Below are 23,296 nucleotides of genomic sequence, written 5' to 3'. Positions count from 1 at the left end.
GAAGTCCCTCCAGCTGCAGCTGGCCTCTGGAGGGACCATTTCCACTGGGAGCGACTCTGAGAACTTCCTGTGATGTTGTTGACGTCCTGTTTGTGTTGCAGAGCGTCCACTCACTGCCACATGTGAAGAAGAGCAAAGTGTGAAGTCAGACTCCATTTTAAAGTCCACAGAGAAGAAGGAGGAGGAAACAGGAAGTGGGAAGCAGGGTGAGTGTTAATATGACACCTGCACATATTGATCCATCTCATTGATGAATGTTGGGACTGAGTCTGGTTTAGACTTGTGTTTCCTGATCTCACAGTCACACTGTGTCTCTGGGATGGTTCCATCAAACTAATGTCCAATCAATAAGAAGCTGCTGCTGTTACAGGGGGACAGCTGACTGGGTTTGTTCCTCTGGTCTCCAGGGTCCCTGGTTTCCCTCTCAAACTGCAGAAGATGAGTCTTTGTGGGGGGGAAGAGGAGGACAGACCAGGGTCTGCAGGATCCAGCTGTCTGTCCATCAAGAGTGACCAGTCCAAACCTCTTCCTCCAGACCTTAGTCAGGAACCTGGACCCTCGGACTCAGGGTAAGATACAGTTTCTAATGGAAACTGAGCTGAAGATGAGTCTGTGGTCTGGAAGACAAAATCCTGATCCACTAACATCAGGTGTCCTTTCCTGTGATTAATTAAAAAAAACAAAACAATGCAGTGCTGTGGTGCAGGAGACCCGTTGGCTTCCCTTTGAGCTGCACTCTATGGTTGAGAGGAGATATCCAACTTTAAATATATATAGAATATATCAAATTTAGGCTGTAGGCAGAAAATTGACTTTTGTGCTGGAGAATCAGATATTTAGTCAGAAAAAACCTGTTTCCTGGAAACATTTCAGGCCGACTGACACTAATCAACATATTTGTGGTTGGAATTTCTAAGAGGCCGTGTCAGTAGTTAGTGTAGTCCCCGACAGAAACAATAGACCGAAGCTCTTCGTCTGCATTTAAATGCAGTCGTCAGAGGGAATTCACACCTTCCAGGTGGAAAACCATCTCCATGGTAACAGTCCCTCCCCTTGCACACCTCTGTTGACTGGTTGGTTTTTTCACTGCAGTTCACAGCGAGTGAGAAAGGACGTGAACATCCAGTCTAGAGCGTCAGCTCCAGCTGCAGAGCTAACGTGGTTAGTTCTTAGTATTATTAAATGTCTCTGCATCACTTTGACTCTACGCAGCCAAAGCAGGTCCACAAAGGATGGAATATGAGACACAGCTCAATACTGTGCAGCACAGTAGTTCACTGAGCCAACCAGTCCCAATGAACACAGCTGCTTTTTGGATGCAAACACATGTGCAGCGTTAATGTTAATGCGTAAGATTGTGGCACCAATGAGGAACAGCCCATTAAAGAAACAGAGCTGTGCTTTATGCTCTGCTCTCTGATCAGGGTTTAGGTTTGGTGTCTCTGTTTGTCGGCCGCTTTTCTGACTGATTATTAAACTCATAAAACCTAACACAGTCTGGGCCAGAACAGGCTCAACCATCTGGCCCTTCTGTCAGTGAACATAGATGGTCTCAGTAGTATTGATTCTGAATTCATCAATGATCAGTTGATGTTGAAGGAAGCCCAGTTTGAATCAGCTTGTGTTATCACAGTCCAACCTGTTTCTAGATTCCCCTCTAGAGCTTTGTTGTATCAGCATTAACACAGTGTCATTCATTGTTTATTGTGCAGGGCTAAGGATTTACTTTGTCTGTGCAGCACCTGCATCTGCTACCATGGAAATACTTTGTGTCTCCATGTGCCACATCAGATTCCTCCCCCTCCTCCAACGATGCAGGCAAAGTTCTGCTCTCAAGTCTAACAACACGACTGAGAGTAGATATTATTTTATTGATGAGCTGAGCTATTGTTCAATTCTAATATCTGATCTTATCTAGCATGTTGATTCTGTGGCCTATTTATTCAGTCGCTCTGTTGGACTCTGCCTGCAGTCTTTAAAAAAAGGTGGAGATGCTCATCATTCGACCATTTCTTACACACACACACACACACACCCCTACTGAGTACAAAACTGTAAATGTGTTCATCTTCCTGAATGTAAATGACCAATATAGTTTCATCACATGCTGACCCCCCTCAAAGTACTTGTTGATGCTGTCAGGTGGCCTATGACCTTACCAGGCCACTTCATAGGTCCGAAGCCCAAGTCAGGCATTAACAGAACCCTTTCCTGGTTTGGGTCAGAGCCTCTATTTATTGTCCACACATGGTGATGCTGGGGAAAACTCTGTGTCAGATCAGTCCAAAGGAGACTAGTGTGAGTTTATTTATCAGGCTGATGTTGGAGAGCTTTGGGTTCTGGTTTCATCCCAGTCCTCAAAGTCTGGTATCAGATCTGCAGAGTTTGATCAGTGAAAGAAGAAAAGAGAATCTATTTGTTTTGTGTTTCCTGCTGTACTGACCAGTTTGATGTCCAAGCTCAGCCTCTCCAGCCTGGATCAACTGGTTCTAGAGAGACCAGGAAAAGCAGTAATCCAGTTTCATGCAAAAGGATATTTAACAGCAGTGACCCTCAGCACCACTAGTGCATGTGAGGATGTTGGTTCGTCTTCCTGCTGTCACTGCCAGTAAAAAGCTTCTGTTCACTAAGAAATAGAGAAGGACAAAAATCACATATTGTGATGTTTCTCCAAAAAATCCCAGATTATTTCCTCCAAAGGTTCAGGCCTGGATCCTCCTAACGTGGTCTCAGTCTGTGTATCTTTATGGAACGTCAGCTAAGTAGTTTCCTTGGCCAACGTCACTCAGCTCAGTACTTGAATATCTGTGGAAGTTAGCTAACGTTAGCTTAGCAATGTCTGGTTATAAAATGACGTCAGGCTGCGTCAGTTAGATCTCCTCTCTGTCTGCCGTCGCTATGGTTACCAGCCGATTGTCAGCATCCTGCTCATCCCAGTGGGTGGTTCTGACTTCAGCTCCATCCTGAGTTCTGTCCTGTTTTCCTCTCAGCGTCTCTGACAGCTGTCAGTCCCAGAGAAAAGCTCAGTCCTTTAGAAACTTTCAAACTTCCTGGCTGTGGAACAGGATCAGCAGTTTGTGGACTCAGAGCTCCAGAGACAGAGAACTGATCAGTGACTGATGGGATATCAATAAAACCATGTTTCTGTTTGCATTTGGCGGTATCCCAGACGAAAACGAGGTTCTCCAGGATCCATCTGTCTGTCTGTGAAGAGTGACCAGTCCAAAGGAGATCCTCCAACCTTCAGTCCTGAACCTGGACCTTCAGACACCAAGTAAGAGCCTGTTTCTAATGTGAACTGAGCTGAAGATGAGTCAGTTCTTAGACAGATTTGAAGGCACCAAGTAGGCACCAGGGACTAGATTCCCCAAACTCTGTGTTTGCAGATTCCTGTCTTTGTGTGAACACAGTGTGTAGTCCAGAGCCTTCGTATAGTCTGCCTGTAGTCAGAAGGAAAAAAATAGTCCCCAGTTTTCATATATTATCACACACACACACACCTACTGAGTGCAAAACTGTAAAAATGTTCAGATTGTTAAAAACGTTTTATCACACACACAAGAAGTGTCAAAAAGTTGCATCTGTACGTTTGTGCATCCACAAACAGGCTAATAGGTTTTGCGACACCTGGTAGCAGAAAGAGGAACTGCACTTTGGATTTTTTCGCCCAGTGCAGGATTAAAACCACAACATTCCTGATGCAAAGCCACAGCCAGGGCACCACAAACATACTGCAGTGTCTCTTGCTGTTCTGCTCTGCAGAGACACTGTGTGTGAACACATTAGGCCTGGGCAAGTTTCTGGTTCGATGCTACACCCAGTTTGAAAAAGTCAGATTAGATGTTTTTCAGATCAAATATTTTTGTTTGTGCAGAAGAGCAGCTGGTGTATGATTCTACAACGTCAGAGCCTCCTACAGGCTACAGATAAAACTTTGTTTAGACTCATTGACAGAAAGTTCTGGCTTTGAATTTCCAACACTGTTCTTCCTGTTTCTACATGGAGTGGAACTAAAAAGGTCAAAACAACTTGAAGATTAAAACCCAAGTACGAAAAGACGCAGACGACACAACTTAAAGAAACTTTGACTAAGCTTCTGAATGACCTCTGCAGACCAAGGGGTGGAAGTCCTGTGTGTGTTTCCTGAGCTGGCTGCCATCGTCTGATTGGTAGAAGCTCTGCAAGTTGTGGCTTCTGATTCAGAACTAAATCTGCTTCAGATTGGTGGGCTCTGGGAAGTCCACACCCTGCTTCTGGAGCTTCTTTGCAGGTTTCTGGTTCCAGCGTGGCTCAGTTTGACATGCACTTTGGGATCAATCCCCATTTCAAACCTTCATGTCAGGGAACATCTAGATTCCCGTGGTCGACCGCCAACAGGAAGTCACTAATTCCTTTGACATATTTAGCTGCATGACGTCGTTCCGTCGCTGGCTGTCTAGGTGGTGTCCAGCAAATGATGTGGGCTTCATAGACAATTGGGCCACTTTCTGGGGAAAACCCGGTCTGATAGCGGGGGACGGTATCCATCCCACTTTGAATGGTGCAGCTCTCATCTCTAGAAATTTGGCAGAGTTTATTAGCCAACCTAAAGCCTGACAATCCAGAGTGGGGACCGGGACGCAGAGACGCATTTACTAATCTCTGTTAGTAAATGATTTGATAACTGATCACCAAATTGACTTACTCTATCTTACTGAAACCAGGTTACAGCAGGATGAATATGTCAGTCTGAATGAATCAACCTCCCTCAGTCATAAAAATTATCATGTTCCTCGAAGCACAGGTTGAGGTGGAGGAGTAGCTGCAATCTTCTACTCAAACTTATTATTAAACTTTCATCCTCAGAACAGTTATAACTCATTTGAGAGCTTCACTCTTAGTGTCTCACATCCAAACTGGAAAACACAAAAACCAGTTCTACTTGTCATTTGGGTACCATCCACCTGTCCCTTACTCAGAGTTTTTAACTGAATTCCCAGACTTCCTGTCTGATTTAGTGCTTAGTTCAGATAAAGTCATTATAGTGGGAGATTTTAACATTCATGTAGATGTTGAAAATAACAGCCTCAGCACTGCATTTAATTCTATATTAGATTCAATTGGTTTCACTCAAAATGTTAATGAACCCACCCACTGTTTTAATCGCACCCTTGATCTTGTACCGACCTATGGCATCGAAATTGAACATCTAATAGTTTTTCCCCAAAATCCTGTTTTGTCAGATCATTCTTTAATAACTTTTGAATTTAAGATGATGGATCATGCAGCGTTTGGAAGAAAATTCCACTACAGCAGATGTTTATCTGACAACACTGTTAATAAATTTAAGAAAATGATTCCATTTTTATTTACATCTATGCCAAGTATAAACATAGTGGAGGGCAGCTGCCTCAATCCCACTCCCTACCAAATTGATCATATTGTTGACAGTGCTGTAGCCTCACTGTGTGAAACGCTTGATACTGTGGCCCCTCTGAAAAAGAAGTTAGTGAGTCAGAGAAGACTAGCCCCATGGTATAATTTACATATTCGTAAGACCTCAGATATGTTTAGACTGCTTCTCTCCCATAGATCTCTCTGAATTTACATCAGTAGTTGCTTCATTGAAATCATCAACGTGTCTCTTAGACCCCATCGCGACTAGACTGCTTAAAGACACCCTGCCATTAATTAACTCATCTTTATTAGACTTGGTAAATTTATCTCTAGTATCAGGCTATGTACCACAGGCCTTTAAGACTGCAGTAATCAAACCCTTACTCAAAAAGCCTAGTCTTGATCCAGGAGTCTTGGCTAATTATGGACCAATATCCAACTTGCCATTTATTTGTAAAATCCTAGAAAAAGCTGTTGCTAAGCAGCTGTCAGACCACTTACACAGGAAAATGTTAAAGTGGGTCCAGTCCTATTTATCGGACAGATTCCTTTTGTTCATGTCCATGATGAACCTTCCACACGAACAAAAGTTAGTTATGGAGTTCCACAAGGCTCTGTGCTAGGACCGATTCTGTTCACCCTGTACATGCTTCCTTTAGGCTATGTCATTAGGAAGCACTCTATTAATTACCACTGCTATGCAGATGACACTCAGTTGTATCTATCTATTAAACCTGTTAACACAAACCAGTTAAGCAGACTTCAAGCGTGTCTAACTGACATAAAGGCCTGGATGACCAGTAACTTTTTACTTTTTAACAGAAGTCATTGTATTTGGGCCAAAAAATCTCAGAAATAACTTTTGTAAAATTATAGCTACTTTAGATAGCATAGCCCTGGCCTCCAGCACTACTGTAAAAAACATTGGAGTTATTTTTGACCAGGACATGTCCTTTAACTCACACATAAAACAAATCTCTAGAACTGCCTTCTTTCACCTGCGCAACATTGCCAAAATTAGGAACATCCTGTCTCAAAATGATGCAGAAAAACTAGTCCATGCATTTGTTACCTCAAGGCTAGATTACTGTAACTCATTACTATCTGGATGTCCCAATATCTCCATAAAAAGCCTCCAATTAATCCAGAATGCCGCAGCCAGAGTTCTGACAGGAACTAGCAAGACAGATCATATTTCTCCTATATTGGCTTCTCTTCATTGGCTCCCTGTAAAATACAGAATAGAATTTAAAATCCTTCTTCTCACATACAAATCCCTTCATAATCAAGCTCCTTCATACCTTAAAGACCTCATAGTACCATATTATCCCAATAGACCACTTCGCTCTCAGCGTGCAGGTCTATTTGTGGTTCCCAGAGTTTCCAAAAGCAGAATGGGAGGCAGAGCCTTTAGTTATCAAGCTTCTCTCCTGGGTTCAGGAGGCAGACACTCTCTGTACTTTTAAGGCTTAGACTTAAAACCTTCCTCTTTGACAAAGCATATAGTTAGGGCTGGCTTCAGGCAACCCTGAACCATCCCTTAGTTATGCTGCTATAGGCCTAGACTGCCCGAGGACCATCGATGCACTGAGCTCCCCTACCCTAACCCCCCTCTCTTCCCCTCCCCTCTCTTCCTCTCCTTCCACCTCACATGTATATTCCACCAGTGAATGTCACTAACCTTGTGCTCTCTCTCTCCCCTAGTTTGTGCTCTCTCCCTCTCTCTCTGTTCTCTCTGTACTTTCTGCAGGTGTCCCTGGTCCTGGAGCTGTATATTGCTGATGTGCAGTTACTGGCCCGACCAACCTGCACTGTCTATTTGTTGTTTATTGTTGCTATTGTTTTCTCTCTGCTCTATCCACTCACCCCAACCGGTCGAGGCAGATGGCCGCCCAAACTGAGCCCGGTTCTGTTGGAGGTTTTCCTCTCCTCTGTCGCCAAGTGCTTGCTTGTAAGGGAATTGTTGGGTTTTTAGTTTTAGTTTTCGTAAAATGCCTTGAGATGATTTGTATTGTAATTTGGCGCTATACAAATAAAATTGAATTGAATTGAATTGATTTGAATTGAATTTCACAGCCCAGTATAAGGAACCTGTTAGATATGAGTGTTCAACAGATGATTTGTTTTAGAAGAGAAACTTCTGATGAAAACACAGAGAATAAATTCTTGTTCACAGCTTGTTAGAAAGAAACAGTCAAATCCACTTCTTTTCTAAACTGTAGTGTCTTAAACACTTAAAGAGACACAGACCAAACAAGTGACACACCATCATTTGAATCGAACATCACACTGTGAGGTGTCAAAGAGAGACAAGAGCCATATGACAAATGGTTTTGGTTTCAGTCCTAAAGGTTGGAGGGAAGTCTCTGTGTTCTGGTAGGTCCTGTATGTAGACAGGAAGAAGAGATGAGGAAGCAGATGTGGCACATCTGTGCTTGGACGCTGAGGTACAATGGTTCTTTCAGTCCTTTGTCAGCAGTTGGACTGGAAGCTGTTGGTAGTGACAGGCTGTGGTATGTTGTTATGGTGTTAATTCATTGGATGTCCAAAAATCCTGTTGGTTTCCCTCTGGTATGGAACAGGAACATGGATATTTTGAAGGTATTGCATCAAAGTTAGTAATCCCAGTGTTCTGAAATCCATAATACACGTAGAAATATCCAATAATAATATGGAAGTAGTCAAACACATCAATACATTGAAAATCCATCAAGCTCCTCCTCCAAGACAGCTACAGCAGTGTCTCCACAGTCTGCATTGAAATAGAGCTCAGTCTGTCTACAGTGGTAGTGACTGAAAACATCCTAGTTGTTCCCAGTCTTATGTTTGCAGTCTCCTGGTGCTGCTGTTGCATCAGGAATGCAGTGGTTGAAACCCTTCCAAAAAACTCCAACATGCAGTTCTCCTTCAGTTTCCTGCTGTTATTGTGCAGCTTTGAAGGGATTGATCCACTTCCAGACCTTGTGTCATTGATGCACTTTGGAAAAGGAAGTTGGTTCTTTTTCACTCGAGTTAGTAAAATGATTCCATCTCCTTTGTTCAGACTGAGGAGTCTCATTGTTTGATGACTTTATTTCTGCTGTCACATGGAAATGTTTCTGTCTTATCACTTTTTCTGTTTCTCACCATATTTCTCTTCTTCTCTCTTCTTTCTTTCCCTCAATGAAGATCTCACTGGATCATCTTGATGTTGAGCTGCAAACCTTTGCAAACTGACAAACTCAGTGTTGAATGTTGATCAGATTCCAAACTTCATTATCAGCCAGTTCAGCTGTGGAGGAAAACTGATTTTAAAGCCAGCTGGGAGACAGCTGGGAGTTTCCAGCTTTTGTCCAGTCAAACAATAAGAAAGTTTCCTCACTCAACATGTCTCCACCTCAACTAATCCCAGTTTGCTTCATGTCCACAGGGACAGGACTAGGACTCAGGTCTCTGAGGAGCAGCGACTGTCCAGCTGTACTTTGTGTCAGGACGTCCTGAAGGATCCAGTCTCTACCAGCTGTGGACAGTGGTTCTGCAGACAGTGCATCACCTCATACTGGGACCAGTCTGGTTCACCAGGAGACTGTCCCTGTCCCCAGTGTGGAAAAAGGCCCAGAACCAGTAGGACTCACTGATTGTTCTACATTTGTGTTGGTCCTTCACAGTCGAGATTCTGTGTCACACAAACGTGTTTAATTGGACCCTTTTTCTTGTCTTCCAGTGGACTCTGGACTGCAGCAGGTTTTAGATCAACATAAGACCAGTCTGAGGACAAGATGTGAACGTGTGACTGAAGGACCTGATCCAATAGGAAGTGGAACCCTCCTCAACAGGATCTACACTGAGCTCTACATCACAGAGGGACTGAGTGAAGACGTTAATACCCAACATGAGGTCAGGCAGCTGGAGACCACTTCCAAGATGGAGACCCTCCATGACACTCCAATCAAGTGCCACGAGATCTTTAAAGCCTCCCCTGACCAGCAGGGACCCATCAGAGTGGTTCTGACCAACGGCGTCGCTGGTGTTGGAAAAACCTTCTCAGTGCAGAAGTTCAGTCTGGAGTGGGCACAGGGCTCAGAAAACCAAAACGTCAGTCTGCTGGTCCTGCTTTCGTTCAGGGAGCTGAACCTGATCAGAGATGAGCAGATCAGTCTTCTCAGGCTGCTCCATGTTTTCTATCCAACATTACAGAAGGTCACAGCAGAGCAGCTGGCTGTCTGTAAAGTTCTGTTCATCTTTGACGGCCTGGATGAAAGCAGACTTTCACTGGATTTCAATAACAGGAAGGTGGTGTCTGATGTCACACAGGAGGCCTCAGTCAACGAGCTGCTGACAAACCTCATCCAGGGGAATCTGCTTCCCTTGGCTCTGGTCTGGATAACTTCCCGACCCACGGCGGCCAATCGGATCCCTCCCACGTGTGTGGACAGGCTGACAGAAGTCCGAGGCTTCACTGACGCCCAGAAGGACGAGTACTTCAGGAGGAGATCCAGGGATGAAGAGCTGTCCAGCAGAATCATCTCACACATCAAGGCATCCAGGAGCCTCCACATCATGTGTCAAATCCCAGTCTTCTGCTGGATCACTGCTACAGTTCTGGAGCACATGTTGACCACAGAGCAGAGAGGAGAGCTGCCCAAGACCCTGACTGACCTGTACTCACACTTTCTGCTGGTTCAGACAAACAGGAAGAAGCATGAGGGACATGAGACGAGTCCACGGCAGCTGACGGAGGCTGACAAGGAAGTTCTTCTGAAGCTGGGGAGGCTGGCGTTTGAACATCTGGAGGAAGGAAACATCATGTTCTACCAAGAAGACCTGGAGCAGTGTGGTCTGGATGTCCCAGAGGCCTCGGTGTACTCAGGAGTCTGTACAGAGATCTTCAAAAGAGAGAGTGTGATCTTCCAGAAATCAGTCTACTACTTTGTTCATCTGAGTGTTCAGGAGTTTCTGGCTGCAGTCTACATGGTCCACTGTTACACCGACAGGAAGACACAGGTACTGGAGAAGTTCTTAGCACAAACCCTAAATGACTTCCTGTTGAGAGTCATGGAGAAATCCCTGAAAAGTAAAAGTGGTCATCTGGACCTGTTTATCCGCTTCCTTCATGGCCTCTTTCTGGAGTCCAACCAGAGAGTCTTTGGAGACCTGCGGCATCAGACAGACCAGACCAGTCCAAAAACAATCCAGAGAGCCATCAACAACCTGAAGGAGATGAACATAGATGATATCTCTCCTGACAGGAGCATCAACATCTTCCACTGTCTGATGGAGCTGAATGACCACTCAGTCCATCAGGAGATCCAAAAGTTTCTTAAGTCAAAGAAGAGATCAGAGAAGAGATTCTCTGAGATCCAGTGCTCAGCTCTGGCCTACATGCTGCAGATGTCAGAGGAGGTTCCAGATGAATTGGACCTGAGTAAGTACAACACATCAGTCCAGGGACGACAGAGACTGATTCCAGCTGTGAGGAACTGCAGAAAGGCTGTGTAAGTCCAGATGTGATCATCACCATAATGTTCCTCTTGTTTATTGTGATAATGACAGCAGCTGGATCTTGTCCCAGATGTTCTTGAGCTGTTCCAAATGGTGTCACTCCAAAAGCTGCAGATGTTCCTGTTGTTTTTTTCTATCTGTCCAGTGAATGAACACAGTTCTTCTTTTTCTTTCCAATGGTTTTTCCATGGGACACATTTTTCTTCTGTTTCTCTTCACACACTGATGTTTCTCTGCCACATGTGAACAAATGTCCAACATTGGAATAAACAGGGACAGGCCTGTTGTGGAAGTTCCAAAGGAACTCAGTTTTCTCTGCTTCCTGTCCAAGATGAAAGCAGAACAAAGATGAAGCGTGTGCAGTGTGACAGAGTGAGAAGAATTCTTATTTCATGTCCAACCCACTGAGAGAAGATCAGCTGAATCACTGATGTGAAGACACAACAGGACATGTCCCTGTTTGACATCAAGTGATTCAACTCAATATGTTGTCTCTGTCATAATAACAGCTTTTCTAATATATGTGTCCTCACAGACTTGTTAAATCTGGACTCTCAGAGACTCACTGTGAAGTCGTGGTCTCAGCTCTGAAGTCCAACCCCTCCCATCTGACAGAATTGAACTTGGGATGGAACAACGACCTGCAGGATTCAGGAGTGCAGCAGCTGTGTGGTGGACTGCAGAGTCCACACTGTAGACTGGAGACTCTGAGGTCAGTTCACTGACTGTTACTATTGTAGATCTTAGATGTTGAATACACAACTAAAGCTCCTGTGAATGTTGGTTGTTCCATTCAGTGTTTTCATTGTTCTTCTATTCTCAGCAGACTAAAAAGTGATTCCTTCAGTTTCACTTCATTTCACTGAGCTTCAATAATGTGTGTTCACTGGGATTTCTCCCAGTTACTGAACTCTTGGTTTCTACACAAACTGTAGAAACTGTCCCGTGGTTTGGGCCCAGTCAGTCCATTTAAAGAGGTTTGGCTAAAAAGGACTCCCATGTCCAGGAGTCAGTTCTGATCTGAGACCAGCTGTTGTTGAGGGTGAAGCCCAGAACCTCCAGTTTTTAGTGGCAGCTGCTAAATGAACAAACATCACCATGAATGAAGGAGCATCAAGTATTAATGTTGACCACCTGTAGCTCTGACCTGAACATCAGCTGAGCAGCAGCAGATGGAAAATATTGATTATTGGTTGATATTGATTGTTGGGCCACAGTGACTTTTACACCTGATTCTCCACGAATGACTTGATCCAAATAACAGAGCTCCTGATTTCCAAAATGGAGATTCATATTGATCTGATTAGAAAAAGTACAGCTGGACTTATTGATCAGCTGATCATTTCTCTAGGGCAGAGTCTCCACTCTGATAAACTACAGAAACCCAGTTCACTTGCATTTGTAGAGACATATGGCAGAACAAACAGTCTTTTGCTGAGTCCACTCAGCAGCTTGGAGAGAGCTCATTAAGCAGCAGACTGAAGTTTGACTGCAGCTGTTCCACAATGAACATTAATAATGTAGAGTTGAGATCATCATCTACTGCTGCTGCTCATTTTAACCAGAGACAGGAAGGAGAAACTGCTCACGTTAGCCCACTGTTGTCTACATTAATCTTTGAACAGAAAAATGATCCGGACAGGAACATTTTTTGATGAGACATTTGTTATATTTGGTGCTTATTGAATCTGACGATTCTGTTAAATTGATTTCTGAACCCAAAACTGACCTGACAGTCAAAACCCATGACCAGTGTGAACATGTACAGGTGTCTGAATGTTGTGCTGCCATTTGGATGATGTCTGTAGAAGGCTGACATTCTGATGATCCACAATAACTGAAGGACAAAGTCCCTCTACTCATTTTAGAGAAAAGCTCATTGATTAGGACACATCTGATTATCAATGATCTGATCTCCATCTTTGGGTCTTTATTCAGGTTGATTCGCTGCAGTTTGTCAGAGACCAGCTGTGGTTATCTGGTCTCAGCTCTGAAATTCAACCCCTCCCATCTGAGATACCTGGACCTGAGTGAGAACAACCTGCAGGATCCAGGAGTGCAGCAGCTGTGTGGTGGACTGCAGAGTCCAGACTGTAGACTGGAGACTCTGAGGTCAGTTCACTGACTGTTTGTTCCTATTGCAGGTCTTTAGTGTTGAATTATTGTTTGAACTCAGTGTTTGCACAGACATAACTTCTATTGAAGTTGATTTTCTTTTCCTGTCTTTGGATTTTTCTGAGGCTAAATTCAGTCTTTAGTCCCAAATGACTGAGTCTCACAGAAAGTTGGTCTCATTGTGTCTAAAGAGTCACATGTGTCAGTAGAAAATCCTCTGAACTAATAACCTCAAACAGCTTTTTTAAATGTCCTCAAAGGCTCCTCCTGCCATGATCCAAAAGTCCAACTGGTCTTCCCAGTGTTGGTCCATCCAAGTCCACATACACACATAGAGAAGTACTGAGGTCAGCAGGAGGTTATGACCCAGTGTGGACATGAACAGGTGTCTAATTGTTGTGCTGCCATTTGGATGATGTCTGTAGAAGGCTGACATTCTGATGATCCACAATAATAGAAGGCCAAAGTCCCTCTACTCATTTTAGAGAAAAGCTCATTGATTAGGACACATCTGATTAACAATGATCTGATCTCCTTATTTTTTCTTCATTCAGGTTGAGGAGATGCAGTTTGTCAGAGACCAGCTGTGTTTATCTGGCCTCAGCTCTGAAGTCCAACTTCTCCCATCTGAGAGAACTGGACCTGAGAGAAAACAACCTGCAGGATCCAGGAGTGCATCAACTGTGTGGTGGACTGCAGAATACAGACTGTAGGCTGGAGGCTCTGAGGTCAGACCCCATGTTTAGGTTGTGTGCTGAGATGAATGTGATGTGAAAGTTGTGCTGACACTAAACTGCAGACATGAGGCTGATATTAGACTGATCCACACTGAGGATCTTCATGGGAAAGGCTGTTTTCCCTCTCAGAGAAATGTGGCTGCACAACATGAGTTTGTATAGATGGAGCCACAGGTGGAGCTGGTAGAGTTTCAGAGCTGAAGTCACTCCGTCTTTATTGAAGCAGCAGCATGTTGGCATTCATATTAATGACAGCTCTTTGTCCCTTTTTGGATGGGACTGCTTTGAACCTGCATCCTGTTGGCTTCAGCTGTTTGGACTTTCCACTTTCTAAACTTCTACTTTCTAAACCTTCTTCAGCTCTGAACACATTCTGAAACATTCAACACTTTGAAGAGGAACTTTGGTTTCTAACGTCACATCTTTGCTTCTTTATTCAGTTTTGACAACTGCAGTTTGACAAAGACCAGCTGTGGTTATCTGGCCTCAGCTCTGAAGTCCAACCCCTCCCATCTGAGACGCCTGGAGCTGTGTGACAACAACCTCCAGTATCCAGATATGCAGCAGCTGTGTGATCTTGTGGAGAGTCCAGACTGTAGACTGGAGATTCTGAGGTCAGAGGGCTGGAGTCAGTCCATGGTGCTTTCACCATTATTGGTCTAAAACCAGTCAGTATCAAAGCAACGATCCAGGATTTCCTGTAAATCTCCAACCTTCTCAGTGAAGCTGTGAGAGGAGAACAGGGACAGGCTTCAGGATTGGACAGAAAGACAGAGAGAGAGACAACAGTCAGCCAATCAGATCAGCCAGAAGCTTGTTGTGATCATGTGTTTGAGTTGATGTGAAGACGACTGTTGCTGATGAAGTGAGTCTCTGTGACCTCTGGTTTCTGACCTCTGCTCTCTCTGCTTCCCTTTACAGAGTGATGCCATATGTTTCAACCTGGGACTGGAGCCGGTTGATAGACTGGAACTAAACCTGGACGGGTTTTCCTTAAATTTGCATGTGGTCACTTTGCTGTTGGACTTGATCCTCAACAGATGGACTTCCTCCCATCCCAATTAGCCAAACTTTTACTTTCCACTGTTTCTAATTATTCTGAAACTTGCATATCCAGAGGTATTAGAGTCTCGGGGTCAGAGCGGGGTCATGAACTGTAGAGAAAGTGTAAACTTGTGTTGAATCATTAAATGCTTTTTGAGTTTATTCAGTTTAATTGTAATCAAGTGTCATTCAAAGCAATAACATAAGAGAACAAATACACTGAGGTCCATTAACATACAATTGTGTTTTTTGTTGCGTGAACTTCATCCTCTGGCAGAGTCACATTAAGTCTGAGAAGGTTCTAATGGACTTAAAAAGACCTTTCATTTAAGTGCAGTCCAAAGGAACCTGTAGGATGTAATCCACATGTTTTAGCTCTTAAACGTTCCACTTCTAACTTCATCAACTTCAAAGTTTGAAGGTGATCAGTGGCCTTAGTTTTTTAAGGCCTACCCTGACTTTTCAACATGTGAAACAAACAGAGGCCTGGTGCTGAGGGAGAATTGATGGGGGGCCCAGTGTTAGGGTCAGGTCCACATACGCTGTCCACAGTTAGCCTTTATAGGGAGGCCACTCAGACTGGATGGTTCCGGTCTGGTTCTCCCTCCACCTCCCTCACTGACACCAGCACAGATATAAATATGCATTAAATGCAGTATAAATACAGTTATTCATTAAAACTGTTATATTATAAAATGTTGTGAATCCCAGTCCTGACCTGACCCCCCCCTCACTGGCTCAGTCCTTACCTGACGCTCCCTCACTGGCTCAGTCCTGACCTGAGCCCCCCCCTCCCTCACTGGATCAGTCCTGACGTGATGCCCTCACTGGATCAGCCCTGTCCTGACCCCCCTCACTGGATCAGTCCTGTCCTGTCCTCTGCTGTAGCACTGTGGTGATGAAGTGTCACCTTGTATTTCTCACAGCTGACAGGATCCACTAGAGGGCAGCAAAGACCAGAATATGACCAGAGTCTGACTGATGTGAACACTAATATCCTGCTGATATTTCCTGTGTGGTACCAAAAGGGCCCGTTCTTATTCATCACATGGCTCCTGCTCCTTCACCTACATTGACTTTATGCACATGATGTTCTAGTTTTTTCCATTTTCCAAACTGTGGATTTGAGAAATGAACAGCCCAAATGGTGAACTAGAAAAATGTCTCAGTTGTGTCAATGGAATAGATTTTGATTAAATCTCAGTAAATTGAAGTGTGTAATATTTCCTGTCAATCTAATGATTGTCTTTACTTTAGGAATAATCCACTTTCTCAGACGTCATCAGGAAAAAGTCTGATGCCAAACTAAGATGAAATATCATGGAAACTGTAATAACATCATCAACAAAATCAACAGGTTGGTTCAACAAATTGTTTCCTAACTTCCAAGGATGTTTCCAGAAAAGATTAGTGAGAGTTGCTCTAAGTAGATGAACTGAACACTCAGCTCCTTTATTTTCTAAACTAAATATTGGGATCATTTTTGATCTTCATGTATATTTCACATGTAGTTTATCTCCAAATGTCTGAATTTTCTTTATGGTTTCACTGTCCGAGGCTCCAGTTCAGGGTCCAGGTGTGGGCCCAGGACTCTATTTAGACCCGGACAGCAGGTTTGGAACCGGATGAGGACGTTGGGCCGCAGCTGGTAAACATGACGCAGGTTTTTCTACCGCGGTGAAAACAGTTTGACAGTTTGACTTTGGATCTTCGACAGATCCTCCTCATGTTGTTCTGTAACATTAACTCTCCATGAGAAGCAGCGACTTGAACTGCAGGTTTAGTCGGAGGAGCTTGAGATCCGGAGGCTGGTTTTCAGTCTGGACCCGTTTTAGCAGCAGGGGTTAGAGCCAAATGTGTCCTGTCAGTGGAACGGACCGTTACAGAGACCGACTGTAGGGGGCGCTGGTCTGGTCCGTGGTCTGAGGGGCAGCAGTTTTTATATATTGTAACGACTGTGGGTTCTTCTTGGAGCTACACTAAGCTATCCGGTCACTGGCCCCGAGCTATACGGCTAGCAGGGAGCTAGCAGCTATCGCCAAACTCTTTTCGAAAGCCGAGAGAGAGAGAGAGCGCTCGTGTCCGATACACCGCACGAACCCGTGTGTCTCTGACAGCTGGAGCAAGTGCTTCGACAAACCATCAGGAGACAGTGATTTATTAGACCCAGCTGATTTGATTAGAAAACGAACAAGTAAAATACGTTGTAACACGTGCATGCGCTGTCACCGAGCACCTTTTCCCCACACGTCACTCTTAAGTCACGGTGACAGCTACATTTCCATAACCCAACATGAACATAACCCAGTTCCCAAAACATAACCCAACCTAACACAGTAACATTGAACATGGCAGAATATAAACACAGTGTTAACCGACAACTAACATTTAACAACACCCATAATGCACGTGCCGTCAACTGCGACTGCCGGGTCATTACAATATTGAGGATTTTTGCTCAGTAGTTTCTGTGAAAGGTGAAAGTCCCAGTCGTGTTGAAGAGCTGTCGTCCTGTTTCCTGTGAGTTTCTGGAGACGACAGCTCTGGGACCTTTCTGGGAAAAGAAACAAAAAGTATATCCAGCCTGTACCTTAGTTTGACTGACGGAAACTTGGCTCATATTGACCTGATCAGGAATCAGTAAGCGAATAAGCCAATACACAGAATCAATACTGGTCCTGGTCTCAATTCCCATCCCTACTTATACACAACATTTAGGTATTTGTCTTGTAGTATTATGTGGAGTACTTTAGAGTAAATAGTCACATTGTGTGTGTTGCTGTGTTGGATTTAATTCATGTTGTCCACTTCTTGGTACCTGGATCCTCAGAGTACCAGCTGCTGGGACCATGTCCTTGACTTTGTTGTGTAGTGGGCTTGGGGTCCTGATTGGACTGGTCTTTCTGCAAATAAGCTAAACGGATTGGAGTGTAATGTGAGTACTAACTCACAGTATATATCACAGTTTTTTTTTGCTGTGTTACTTCAAAGCATACTGCAAATACACTAAAAAGCAGGCTAGAAGTATATAAGTAGTACCTGTAAGTTCAGTACCCAGTAGAGCTGCAGTACAACATTAAACCCAGATCAGCGCGGGTAGTGTACTCATGTGTGTATAGTGGTACTGCTGTAACCACAGAGTCATGTGACTTCCTGTGGAGCAGCAGGAAGTGTTCAGTCGGTGAGCTCAGACTCCATGTTGAGAGCAGATAGCAGGAGGAGGAAAAGTGAAGCTGAGGCAGCTGAGTGTTAATCCAACATTATTATGATCTGACTGTTGGAGGCTCACACTCACTTTTCTCTCTGTGGACTGTGGAGGGAAGAACCTGGGTCCACACAAAGCCGCTGAAACTAAAGGAGGAAACAACAGGCCGTGACTTCCTGTGGACACAAAGTCCTGATCCGCTGAAGAATCCACATTAAAGCTGCAGCTGAGCCCAGAACAGAGGCCCAGCTTTAGAGACAGTTGTTGTGCTGCCTGCTCTGAGTCCACTGGACTCTGCCTTCATGTCCGTGTGGCTGGACTTCCTGTTTGCTCAGCCTGGTCTGCGTCTCTTCGACTGACTGTTTCAGAAACTTCAAACTGATCAGTGATTGACGTGAAATTAATAAAACCATGTTTGTGTTTGCAGAGTCCAGTACCACAGACAGAGACCAGAGTGTCCAGGATCCAGCTGTCTGTGTGTGAAGAGGGACTGGTTCAGACCTGATCCTGTGAACTTCAGTCCTGAACCTGGATCCTGAGACCCAGAGTAAGAGACAGTTGCTACTGTAAACTGAGCTGAAGATGAGTCCGTGTTGGACTGGTGTTCAGAATGAGTAGAAGTAGGAGTCCTGGGTGGATCCTTACTGAGCACAGGAAGAAAATATTTCTTCAAATATTTCACAGTTTGGAACGTCTTTAGTTTGGTTTCTCACAATAACACAAAGCTCATCTAACATCAAACTTAAGCTGTGAGGTAAAGAAAACCTGTTCCAGAAACACACAGCAGTGTTTTTCTCATGGACCTGTTCTGTGTAGTTTCCCTAAAGAGAACTAACAGGTGGACAGTAGCAGTGAGTGGAACAGACACTGCAGTCCTGCCCACACACTCCAGCCTGTGGATACACTAAATAAAGTGTGAAGTCAAATGTTAACAAGCAAAATATGGTTTTTGACTTGAAGTCAAACTTATTCCAAACATTTCATTTTTAAAATTTGTAATAATTATGTATCTTTGATTCATTTTTTGTTTGTGAACTCAGTGTTGATTTTAGTGTCTCACTCCATCTGTTCACACTCGGTTTAAATTGGACTTCAGGGCAGCTGGAGTTTGTCTCCAGAAACATCTGGAATTCATCTGGATTTTCGTTATTTCATCATTGTCAGAACAGACTCCAACAGAAAAAAAACTCCAACAGAAGTAGAAACAATAACACAACTAACTGTTGACCAGTGGACATATTAGATATTCTAGAGGATCTGAGAGAAGATGAATTTAAAAAGTTCAAGTGGTTCCTGGAGCAGGAAGGCATCAAAAGGAGCCAGCTGGAGGGGGCAAGAAGACCTGACACTGTGAGTCTGATGGTGCAGAGATATGGACTTGATGGAGCTGCGGAGGTGACCAAGAAGGTGTTAGAGAAGATTCCCAGGAACGACCTGGTGCAGAGTCTGTCAGACATCAGCTCAGGACCAGAAGGTCAGGAAGAGGAAAGGACAGTGTTGTTTTTTTTGACAGAATTCAGGTTTTACCAGTTAGACTTTAATCATGTCCAACAACCAGACTGTGGACTTGTTGAAATTCACTGAATTGGAATTTGCTTGAAAGTTCAGAAGGTTCATGTTGTGATTTAAGATGATATCACATTAGTGATGAAAACATTACACTGGTGCTGTTCTAAGAGAAAATCCTGGTCTTGGCTGGTGTTTCATTTGGAGCAGGAAGACATGCAGTATTGTCCACCTGAGTCTGAACATGTGGCCATTAGAAATGACACTAAACCAAATCCACATGAACATAACTATGAAAATAACAGACACCCCCGTTTGTCTCTCACCAGGACCCCTCTGGTCTCAGATGTCTGAGGCTCACCCTCCTCAGGACCCTTCAGCAGCTCCTCACACTAAAGGTAAATCTGCTTGTTTTGAATCAGTGGAAGACACAGATCACATCCCTGGACAGATGGATCAGACTTGATAAGGCTGTAAATACAGTCACATAGTAAAAAGAAGCTGCATCTGTAGACATGTGCACTAATGCTTTTATGTTCTTCCCCATCTAAGTTGTTCTATTCCTTCTAAATCCATACTGCTGTTCACATAGTAATTTATATTTTCCATAAACTCATCTAGGTGTTTTATAAAGACTTTTTCCAATATTTTAGAAAATTGGGTTGTCAGTGTCTTGTGTCACATTTTACCAAGCTTTATTTTATTTTTCAGCTGCAGCTCAGAGGGAAGCACCAAACATCACAGTCACTGCTCAGGATGGAAGTGTCAGCATGGCATCTCAGTTTACCGGTGCTCATGTGAGCGGTGATGTAAACATCACTGTAAACAACACACCTGGTAAATATTGACCTGAATTTATGAAGCTCCTTCTGTTTATTTGTGTGAATGCATTAATCAGTCTGAGTTTCTCAAGAGATGTTTCTGTTCCTGTTTCAGGTCAGGTTCCTGCCAGGACACATGAGGCTGATGTTGTTGCTCAGACGTCTGAGGCTCACCCTCCTCAGGACCCTTCAGCAGCTCCTCACACTAAAGGTAAATCTGCTTGTTTTGAATCAGTGGAAGACACAGATCACATCCCTGGACAGATGGATCAGACATGATAAGGCTGTAATTACAGTCACATAGTGAAAAGAAGTTGCATCTGTAGACATGTGCACTAATGCTTTTATGTTCTTCCCCATCTATGTTTGGTTCAGTTGTGGAGGTTCCAGTACCAGAGCCACAGTCCATCACACACTATCAGGAGATGCTCCAGTCAAACCTCAAAGATAGGTTCATGTGTGCAACACAAGGATGGACACAGAATAAGGATAAGCAGCGTCTGGATGAGATCTACACTGGACTGTACATCACAGCTGGAGCCTCCATACACATCAGCAAACAGCACGAGGTCAGGCAGGTTGAGATGGCAGGGAAGAAAACCAATACAGAGAAACCAGTGAAACCCAGTGACATGTTCAAACCTCCTCCTGAACAATACAGACCCATAAAAACAGTGCTGACCAATGGGATCGCAGGAATTGGAAAAACATTCCTTGTGCACAAGTTTGTGTTGGACTGGGCTGAAGGACGAACCAATCAGGATGTGCATCTGCTTTTCCCCCTCACCTTCCGTCACCTGAATCCACTGAAGGGAGACCAGTTCAGTCTGGCAGAGCTCCTGCATGAATGTATTAAGGAAACTGTTGGAATCAAGAAGGAGGCTCTGAATTACTTCTTTCAAAAGCTGCAGTCATCAGGAAACACCAACTATGACAAGAGTGAATTCAAGGTCCTGTTTATTTTGGATGGACTGGATGAGAGTCGCCTCCAGCTGGACTGTAGTACCAATAAAACTCGGAGACTTAAATTTAAAGTGACAGAGTCCACCTCAGTGGACGAGCTGCTGACAAACCTCATCAGGGGGAAACTGCTTCCCTCTGCTCGCCTCTGGATAACCACCAGACCTGCAGCAGCCAATCAGGTCCACCCAGATTTTGTGGACATAGTGACAGAGGTCAGAGGGTTCACAGACCAACAGAAGGAGGAGTACTTCAGGAAGAGGTTCACAGATGAGGAGCGGTCCAATAAAGTCATTTCCCACATCAAGAGCTCACGAAGCCTCCACATCATGTGTCACATCCCGGTCTTCTGCTGGATCACTGCTACAGTTCTGGAGGATCTGTTGGAAACCAGAGAGCTGGAAGAGCTGCCCAAGACCCTGACTGAGATGTACACAGAGTTCCTGTGGTATCAGATCAAACAGAGGGAAGAGAAATACTGTCCAGAAGGCTCAGAAAAGTGTTTTCAGGACATTAAGTCATTAGCAAAACTGGCTTTTCAGCAGTTGGAAGAAGGAAACCTGGTCTTTTATGAGAAAGACTTAAAAGAGAGTGGCATTGATGTCAGTGAAGCTTCAGTGTACTCAGGAGTGTTCACAGAGATCTTTAAAGAGGAGAGGGGGAGGAAGAATGAAGCCATGATGTTCAGCTTTGTTCATCTGAGTGTTCAGGAGTTTCTGGCTGCAGTCTACATGGTCCACTGTTACACCGACACGAAGACACAGGTACTGGAGAAGTTCGTGGGGGTGAAGAACAGATGTTCATCTCTGGATCACTTCCTGTTGGGAGCCATGGAAAAATCCATGGAAAGTAAAAGTGGCCACCTGGACCTGTTTGTCCGCTTCCTTCATGGCCTCTGTCTGGAGTCCAACCAGAGAGTCTTAGGAGGCCTGCTGGGTCAGACAAAGACCAGTCCAGGAACCATCCAGAGAGCCATCAACAACCTGAAGGAGATGAACAGATATGGTATCTCTCCTGACAGAAGCATCAACATCTTCCACTGTCTGAAGGAGCTGAACGACCACTCAGTCCATCAGGAGATCCAAGAGTTCCTGAAGTCAGGGAACAGATCAGAGAAGGAACTCTCTGAGATCCAGTGCTCAGCTCTGGCCTACATGCTGCAGATGTCAGAGGAGGTTCTGGATGAGTTGGACCTGAAGAAGTACAACACATCAGACCAGGGACGACTGAGACTGATTCCAGCTGTGAGGAACTGCAGAAAGGCTAAGTAAGTCCAGATGTGCCCAAGTGAAAAAAATCTATTTTTGTATATTTCTAAAAGTATATTGAGTATACTTTTGAAATACTTTGAAATACTTGAAGTTGTGTTAAAATGAAACCAGTGAAGTTGCTGGAAGCTGCACTATAAATCTGCTTTAGTACATGAAAAACATATTTTACACGTATCATTGGGTACTTTTGCTGCCCAAAATACTACACTACTGTTAAAATATACATGAAACATTTGAAGTTGACTTGTTGCAAATGTCAAAAATCTATAGTGACATTAAACTGACAGTGTATTACTAATAGACTTTGAGCCAAAGTAAATGTACTTGAAATATACTCTGAACTCATTTGAACTATGTATGAAATACAATAGAATGAGGTTTGAAGTGTGAAAAAAGTATGCAAAGTATATTTTTCAAAGTATTTGAGTATTTGTTGTGAAAATGAGCCACTGACTTTGTGTTAAATTGCAACCAAGTTGAACATATTGCATTAAAAGACACAATGATATTGGATTGATATTCCTAGTAAATATAAGTCCACTATAAGCATCATTGTATGTTTAATAAATACACCAACAATGCCCTCTGAATGGATTCTCCAAACACTGAGTCTGAAATGTATATACTTTACTTAGATTCCAATCAAATGATGTTGGACTAAAAGCACTACTTCCTGTTAGCATGTTCTCAAATGCTCTTACTTTGAAAAGCCCAGTGCACTTTGAAGACGTTCTAAAATGATTGAAAATAATCTGAACTCCTACACAAAGTCCAAAACAC

The 23,296-nt window shown here is 43.8% G+C and overlaps 2 protein-coding genes and 1 pseudogene across 2 annotated transcripts in view; all 3 read left to right on the top strand.

The window, feature by feature from the left end:
- Window positions 1–23,296, top strand: part of LOC113121950 (NACHT, LRR and PYD domains-containing protein 12-like) — a 72,234-nt gene that overhangs the window by 40,309 nt on the left and 8,629 nt on the right. The window contains exons 3-7 of the mRNA XM_026292843.1: window positions 19,226–19,432; window positions 19,794–19,862; window positions 20,176–20,301; window positions 20,401–20,496; window positions 20,661–22,512. Of these exons, the coding sequence (XP_026148628.1) occupies window positions 19,226–19,432; window positions 19,794–19,862; window positions 20,176–20,301; window positions 20,401–20,496; window positions 20,661–22,512 (2,350 nt within the window). The remainder of the gene's footprint in view (window positions 1–19,225; window positions 19,433–19,793; window positions 19,863–20,175; window positions 20,302–20,400; window positions 20,497–20,660; window positions 22,513–23,296) is intronic.
- On the top strand, window positions 152–10,854 carry LOC113121453 (protein NLRC3-like; annotated as a pseudogene).
- On the top strand, window positions 13,335–15,966 carry LOC113121472 (ribonuclease inhibitor-like). The gene is made up of 4 exons (XM_026291997.1): window positions 13,335–13,357; window positions 13,527–13,700; window positions 14,150–14,323; window positions 14,631–15,966. Exons 1-4 carry the CDS (start codon window positions 13,350–13,352, stop codon window positions 14,683–14,685), a joined length of 411 nt encoding a protein of 136 aa, XP_026147782.1. The 5' UTR covers window positions 13,335–13,349; the 3' UTR covers window positions 14,686–15,966.

The sequence above is a fragment of the Mastacembelus armatus genome, chromosome 20, assembly GCF_900324485.2.
Source record: "Mastacembelus armatus chromosome 20, fMasArm1.2, whole genome shotgun sequence".
NCBI classification, from domain to species: domain Eukaryota; kingdom Metazoa; phylum Chordata; class Actinopteri; order Synbranchiformes; family Mastacembelidae; genus Mastacembelus; species Mastacembelus armatus.
The sequence above is the reverse complement of the archived record's forward strand: the minus strand, read 5'-3'. Positions and strand labels throughout refer to the sequence as shown.

Bases quoted from the DNA above. Each gene is read 5' to 3' on its own strand.
- LOC113121472 (XM_026291997.1), top strand. The intron at 13,701-14,149 runs GTCAGACCCCAT...TTCTTTATTCAG, and splicing joins TGTAGGCTGGAGGCTCTGAG to TTTTGACAACTGCAGTTTGA. The intron at 14,324-14,630 runs GTCAGAGGGCTG...TTCCCTTTACAG, and splicing joins TGTAGACTGGAGATTCTGAG to AGTGATGCCATATGTTTCAA.